This window comes from Pygoscelis adeliae, unplaced genomic scaffold, assembly GCF_000699105.1.
Source record: "Pygoscelis adeliae isolate BGI_AS28 unplaced genomic scaffold, ASM69910v1 Scaffold74, whole genome shotgun sequence".
Classification (NCBI taxonomy): Eukaryota; Metazoa; Chordata; class Aves; order Sphenisciformes; family Spheniscidae; genus Pygoscelis; species Pygoscelis adeliae.
In genome coordinates, this window is record NW_008824665.1 from 1,039,594 (window position 1) to 1,047,516 (window position 7,923).

General features: G+C 39.5%; 1 protein-coding gene across 1 annotated transcript in view; it reads right to left on the reverse strand.

The window, feature by feature from the left end:
* Positions 1 to 635: 635 nt before the first annotated feature.
* The window catches only part of GPALPP1 (GPALPP motifs containing 1), a 12,577-nt gene continuing 5,289 nt past the window's right edge, over positions 636 to 7,923 (reverse strand). Inside the window, exons 3-7 of the mRNA XM_009322852.1 lie at positions 7,783 to 7,891; positions 4,037 to 4,171; positions 3,647 to 3,811; positions 3,129 to 3,227; positions 636 to 968 (exon numbers count right to left, since the gene is read on the reverse strand). Of these exons, the coding sequence (XP_009321127.1) occupies positions 750 to 968; positions 3,129 to 3,227; positions 3,647 to 3,811; positions 4,037 to 4,171; positions 7,783 to 7,891 (727 nt within the window). The 3' untranslated portion in view covers positions 636 to 749. The remainder of the gene's footprint in view (positions 969 to 3,128; positions 3,228 to 3,646; positions 3,812 to 4,036; positions 4,172 to 7,782; positions 7,892 to 7,923) is intronic.

Sequence of the window (7,923 nt, forward strand, 5' to 3'; positions counted from 1 at the left end):
AACTGACAAAATAAGCTTTATCTTGGTTTGAATTTCATATTGTATTTGCTTAAAAGAGATGGATTTTCTGATGATAAGCCCTACAAATTGAAACTCAAATTAGATTTTCTCTTCTTGTACACTACCATTTTATAATTAAATCTGCAAATCTTGAGGTTTTATTACTTCTGCTACCACTAGCTCTTCCTGCTGTAGTACAGAAATGATACTGCATATATATAAACCCGTATTTATGTACAGACACAGAATCACAGAAATAAAAGCACTGGGTGGACATAGAAGCTGCCATTTGAGTTTATACTCCCCAGCAGGAACTCCAGTCAAGCGATGTCCTGCCCACGAGCCTAAAGGGGATTTTTCCACGGCCTTCAGGTCAGGCTCCGCGAGAATATCTTAAGCATGGCAAGAGAAAGGGGGAAACTGCCAACTCCGTTACAAGATCAAATCCACAGCTCCTTAAAATAATACCCATTTTAATTAATTATTTTTATGCTAACAACAACAACAAAAAAAATCTATCAGTGTTTTAAAGAAGCAAATTTACATTATCTTTTTTTACACCACGACTTTCCTTTACCAGTTTAGTTTTAGTACAGATGATCCTCCCTAACAGAGTATTTACAGACAAGGAAAAATAGTTAAACATCAGGATATTTATTTTGCATACAAATATTTACAGAAAAATACTTAAAAAATTAAGTATTCAAAGTTTAATTGACTTCACTTCAAAAAAGCTTCATGCTTTTATGTTATAAAAACATATTGCCTTTACTGTGCTCAAATTTAGTATTCAGATCTCTGGATTTTCTTATAAGAGCTTTCTTTTGTGCTTCGTCAAATCGATTGACTTTGAGATCCTGGTCGCGGTCAAATGGCCTTCTTTCTTGAGGTTTGCTTTTTTCTTCGGACGCTTTGCTCTTTAGCTTTTTCTGATGTATGTCCATGAGAGATTCTGACCTCTTTGACTCCTGGAAAAGCAGGAAGAAGGAAGAGGAAATAAAGTATTACAAAATATCAACAACGTACAGAAAATCCAAATGGAAAGATTGGAATTAGGAAGGCTAAAAATTCCAGAAAAAGAAGACAGCTTAGTAACTGGAAAACAAAATGATAAATTTAGCATACACAGAGCAGAAGGCACGTGTAATCTTGTCTACACTGAATAAAATACTAACAATTCACTGACATTAAAGATACCCATCATGTTATTGAATCTCCGCAGACAGTGGAGATAAATTACAAAAATAATGCAGAAGAAATATAAAAGTTGCTCTGCCATTATTAGCAGAGACAAATGAAGACAACATGGCAAGAGAAATATCTCAAAGTACAGGCCCAGTTTCTTCTACACTTCCCCTGAGCATCTGGTTTTGGTCACTGCTAGGGGCAGGAACAAGCTGGATACCCGTTCGATCTTGTGCTCGTGCACTATTGTGTTTTTTATGTTTTTAATGTGTGCTCTTAACTTTTCAGTATTTGAATCATCTGTTGCAAGCCCACAGGACAAAGTCACAGGTTTGAGCTAGAGCATGTGTTCTGTCAAGTCAAGGACTTCCGTTGCGTTTATTAAAGAGCATGATCCAGCCCAAATACAACGTAAAACTTTTGCTGACTTCATACAGGAGCGGGGTTCGTTCTCACAAGACTGTGGCCCCTCCTTTAACTCAGGCAAAGTGCGTTTGTGTATCCCTAAGTAGTCAATTTCTCAGACTCCCAAATCGTTACAAACCAGCCAAAAGATCGGTCCAAACCAGTTCTCTCATCAGAAAGCGCAAAAGATGAGCAGCTCTGTTTTCTCATGTCGTAAGAAATGATTCTCATGGAAAAACAGAAAATGGACAATACTTATTCATGGGGTAACTGCGTCATAGACATTCTCTGGCATCAGCACTGAAAGAATTAACTGTAAGAAACTATTTTAAGAATTAAAGCTCCTTTCTATGAAAGTATCCTTGATAAAGGTCAGTGGAGAAAGAAGTACGAAAGAATAGAGGAAAAAAACCAACCACCTGAAAACCAGAAAAGAGCTGATTTAAAAAAAAAAAAAAAACAAAACAACAAAACAACCCAAGAAACGCTGTTCTTAAACAAGATGCCTTCTTCAGTTTTTTTTGAGAGAACTCCATTAACTTTAGAAACAGTAAAGGCCCATATATGTTTTATTCTGGCAATGGTACAGAGCAAACCCCATAGTTTTATATGAAAATTATTCTACTATATTCATAATGACAGTAGAAACAGACAATATAGAAGACATTTAAGACAGTATGCTAATAGCTCTGGATTTGCAAGCCTCTAAGTCAAGAGGGACATGTGATTTAATGAACTACCAATAAATTATTAAAAGTGCCAGATAAACTTCAATCATGTAATATAAGCCGAGGCTGCAATTCTCAAGTTAATTATACTCTCAGGAGACCAGATTGCCTTCCATAAGACTTCAGGCCATAAATCAGGGAAGAACTGGAACGAACAGCTGTAAGGCAGGCAACAGTCCATATACTCTGGCGGACAGGGCTGGCAGACAGAAAAGTCGAGAGGGAATTTGACATGGAGCTCAGATTTCTAGTAAGCAACGTCTGTCTGTGCAAATTATGTGCTTCTGCAGAGATTGAGGAAAACTTCATGTAATGATGCTGTTGTAATGAGCAGTTAATGTAATTAATTACATAGTGTAATTAACGCATTGATCTGCTTAGCCCATCAAGCTGCTTCTGGGTTAATGCATATTTTGTCCTAGAAGTTAAACCTTTACTACTGTTTTATTCTTGGGATGTTGGTAATTCGCTGAAGCAAGCTAATATTTGAATTAAGGTTGTCTGCTCCCAGCAACCATGTCCTGATGTGAGGTTGCTTTAAGGAAAACACCACCTAAAACTGAGACAATACACACAAACCCCAATTCTGTCACACCGTTTGCAGCAGCAGCTTCAGGACCCAATCCTGCTGCTGTTGAAGTCCATGGCAAATGTTCTAAGGACTTCAACAGCAGCAGGTTTGGGCACTAAAAGGGAAGACTGCAGTGGCATCACCATGGAAACCAGCAGCACTAGAAATCAGAACCAGAAGAAAAGAATGAAGAATTAAAGGAAATGCAGGAAGAGGAAGTATTTTGCTATTACACTTACATTGTATGAAGTCACCTGCTCAACAAGTCTCTTGTCTCTCCCAGATAACACAATTTCTTCGTTATCCTTACTGGTTGACTTTTTTGCCTCTTCTCTTTCCTGATGAGTAGAAGCAAATCACGCGCTATAGTAATCAGAATGGCTGAAGTAAAAAGCAAGGAAACCTATATTTACTTTAATTAAATCTGAAGGGTAGAGGCTACAATACAGGCCACCAGATATTTTTTGCTCAGCCCGATAAAGGAAGAAACTGGACACGCTGTAATTGGAAATTCAATGAGCTGATACAGAGTACCTGACTACTGCAGAAGGGAGAGGGAAAAAATGAATATCAATGTTACTTAAAATCATTATTTCCTTGCTTTTACCTTTAAGCCTGACTTAGTAAGTTTTGATAACAAAGAAAAATCTGGAAGAAAAATTTAATTGAACAGCTCAGGGTATCTTTACTTTGTTTTCACAGAATGTCAACAACATATATACTGCCTGCAGGTGTATACGAATGAATAAATGCTCACCTTGGCTTTTCTCTCTCTGTCAGCTGGAGTGTCTGTCCAAATAGATCTATCACCCGATTTGTCATCAGCTCTTCTCTTGAATGTTCTTGGGCCAAATCCAAAGCTTTTCAATTCAGGTGGAAGCTCTGTCATCCACGATTCCCTGGTAACTTGCTTGGGTTCATCCTTTACAAAAGAAATAGCGGGGGGGAGAGTAAAAAAGGCATAATCAAAAATTGCTGTCTGAATCTCTTAGCTTCCAGCAGAAACCATAGATTTTTCTTTGTCTTAACAATTGCAAACACTTAGCATCCCGAGCAGAACTGCATCTGGGTTCACACAGAAATAGGCAAAGAAAAACATAAATACACTCCAGGAACAAAATATTAGAAATTAAGCAATCCAACTTACGCTGTCTGCTGAAGTAAGTTTTTCCTTCATTCTCTGAGCTCTGCGTTCAAATTCTTTAGTCACATCAGACTCCACTGGTCCTTTTGCAGGCATTGGGCCTATAAGATTGTCTTCTTCCTCACTACTATCTGCTACCTTCCAAAAGTAAAACATTTCTCTCAACCACAGTGCTAAAGCCATCAAGAAACACTTTAGTTTCGTTGGATTAGAATGATTTTTTCTAGAAGAGCATATAAACCTAATGCAACGCATCTGCCAGTCAGACAACAAAAACCTGGATTAAAACTCCAGATTGGACCCGTTCTAGCACTTTAACATGGATACTTACTCTCCATGTTTCCAAAAGCACCATCTCTTGTCTGAGGCAAAACCGCTGGTAAACACAGTGGCAGTACACAGAGTCCTGCTACCTTACATTGCTCTGCACGCAGCCACATGGCCTCTGTGGCCACGGGGAAATTTGAAACACACAGGCATGCATCTTTGATGCTTTGGGCTTTACCATCACTAGCAACATTTGGATGCATCTCTGTAATAAGGATCGCAATTTTGTGCTGCAAGGAGAACTGTCTCGAGCTCAGATTCTCTAAGGATGCTAGAAAGATTAACATGGAAGCTAGGGTACAGTGGCATGCATGGTACTACACCCCTGGGTGTACAGTACCTGCCAGTCTAATCTCTTGGTTCTGTCACTCACTACTTTGATCCCTTTTTGACATTGCATTCTAAGCAATTATTTGGAGAACGGCTCAAAAAACTAAGTTTGAAAGGGAACAGACGTTAACAAGAACCTTTGTGGATGCCAGGGGCTGTAAGGAAAGCTCACAGGTCCCTCCAAGTTAAAACAGTACAGATGTGGATGGAGGCAGAACTAGACAGAAAATGGTGACGCCACAGTGCCCTGGAAGCAAAGCTAAGGTGCCCAATAGCTACGAAAGTGAAAAGATTTAGCTACAGCCTGAATGTGGGTGATAAAGCAAGGGGGGTAGGATGACAACGAGGCTGTATACTCAGGAAGCACAGAGCATTACTTGAGAATATAAGGTGGTGGCAAAGAAGTTTCAAATGAAGGATGAAGAATGTGGGGGGGAATGACTCGTTTTTGTCATGCCAAACTTTGGTGGACATCCTAGAAGCAAGATATGACACCATCAGAGAAGACGAGGGCTCAAGAGCGATGAGCGGTGGAAAAACAGTATCAGGAGCCTTCTATGTAAAATAAGGCGGCCGAGGCAGAGGTGACCCAGTGGAGAATACAAGAACGGAGTACAGAACCTCACTGGAAGAGTCACCTAACGGGAGCATGAATGGGAGCATGGGGAATGGAGGACGAGTGAAAGGAGGCAGAAAGCAGGAAAGCTACGCTGAGTTCAAGCCGAATACTTCAGGCTGCTCGTAGCTGGCATCCCCCTGCTGTAGAGGGATCTGGGCTAAGGAAGACAGCAGGTGTGAAATAAGCTACTTTACCCCTATGCGTGCCGCTTGCTACAGAAACCGGCGTGCTTTAATGACACTGCTCCAAGCTAGCCAAGCCAGTTGGCCCTGTCTGCCTTTAGGAGTCAGCAAAGGTATGAAGAGCGGGGAAGCCAAGCTTCAGGTAGCAAGAGACACAGCTACATATGGCTGTGGACCACAAGGTGCAAGAAGAGGCTTAGCAAATTTAACGGCTGTATGACCGGTTGCATGAAACGGATCTGAAGACTGAGGAGGGTGAGAAATAGCTGGTCATTTATAAACATCACCAATGCAAGGTGGTAACACCAATTTCTCTTGTCATTTTTCTCAAAAACATTTACATAGTCAAGTTTTCACTAATTATCTACCACTGCAATATTGCTTCAACTTTTAGAGAATCGGGTGACTGCATGCTCTCTCTCTCTATTTTTTTAAAGAAGGAGCTGATGCAAAAGAGGAATAACCATCTTGAGAAACCAAGGTAGTAAACCACTTCCCCCTCTCTGTGTACAAACAAATAAAAAATGCAAAGATATGAGACTTTCATAGCAAATTGTATGGGAAAGTAGTTGAGGATGAAAGACAAATGTCACGCTGACTTTTAATTGAAGGAGCGTGTCTCATTTCTTTTCTCATTAGTCTTAAGTTCAATTCACTCCATTACCACCTGCCTCAAACAAGATGAAATTAAACAAACATTAAAAAATACTGCCTTCAAGTTTGAAGGGGAAATCAATATAAAGTGAAGAGTCAGCATGGAATAAGCTGCCTCTAAAGATGTACTAGAATACAAAATAATTAAATAAATTAAAATAAACAGAAAAAATTACTCATCATATTCAAAGGTAGAAAAAAAAGAGCATTATTAGGAAGCGAAAAAAAATAAGCTAAGTTCTGTAACAGCTGTAACAAAGCTGATGGTAGAAGATCTATTTAGGAGAAAAGAGACTTTTTCGTTTGTAAAATATATAAGCAGACCAGTTTTGACATCCCTGCCTCAAGAGATTTGTCATTATGATAAATTGCTTAATCGTTATTTGGAGTTCTAAGATGATGAGTATCTTGAAATGTCAGACAATCATTCTTCATGAAGGATTATGACAACGCTCGCTGTAAGAGGCCGGAGAATGATATATTTTGCAACTACTAATCAAAAAAGTGAAGTTCCAGAGCAGCCTTTGCCTCATTCCTTCCTAGCGTGTCTAGCACGTCCCATAGTGTCTGGGAGTTAAATTTAAAAATGTAAGTATTTTAGAAATAAATTGTTAATTCTCACAAGGAATTAGTATTTAGTTTATCATAGCATGAGAGAGATTCGATTGCCTAAACACTGGTATCCAGCACCGTTCTTGATATCTTCGGGTACCCTGCCCGGCTTAAGAGGTGCTGCTCAAGAAGGACGCAGCTTCTCTGAGGTGTTACTCCCTACCTGCCAGCCCGCTGCAGTCGATTCAGATCCCTCAGAATGGTACTAGAGGCCCGTGTTTAGGGAGCTCAATCTTCCCCATACTTCTAGCTGTATTTTATCACACATCTTATTCCTGAATGTTCTTTAGTAGTACACGCATTATTTTGCGGCTAGGGATTAGACTATAGGACTTCCACCTAGTTATTACCTAACCTGATGAGAACAGTCAAAAAACACAAACCAAAAAATTGTGTCAGTGTCACTGTCCTGCTCCGCCTTACTCCCAGTTACAGGTATCATCTTGCTATCGATAAGAACAATTAGTGACACTGTGGCGTCATTCTTGATTGCATTCTTTTGGATAAACTTATTTAACACATCCACTAACAAACGTTTTTAAGGAGGTGAAGGTATGTGAAATATTCAATCATTCTGCTCCCCCATCAGCAAAGGAGTAAAAGCTTGAATTACAGGTAAATATTTTCATTCTAACAAGTTGCATTATTTCTTTAATATCCTTAAAAATTTGAACTTCGCCAAGATGCTCACTTGCACTTGTGAAGGACGTCACACCAAAAGAAAGAATGGAAAAACATTAGGAAGAATTACCGTGACTGCAGTTTAGGATGCCTAGATCTCTTGCGTTCAGTGCGTGCATCAGCCGCCTAACAGCAAAATCACAACAAACCAGACCAGCCTTTTCCTTTTTTAAGGCTTATTTATGCTTCAGTATTTGACTCAGGCAAAAATATGCCAGACACTTTCTGGTCTAAAATTAAACTGTCATGCTGAAAAGTATGTCTAGTAGACTTTTTCAGGCTCCGACTTGTTTAAGCATTTCAGATAGCTTGTACTAAAACAAAAGGCTTCTGTTTTCACAAACCTGGGTACGGAATTCTGATGAAACAGGTGGTCCTATGGAACATCTGCTATTCATGGTGTCCTGCGAAGGTTTCCTAAAGCCAGGCGGTAATGCAGGACCTATAATGGGCCTTGAGGGGAAAAAAAAAAAACAACAAACTTG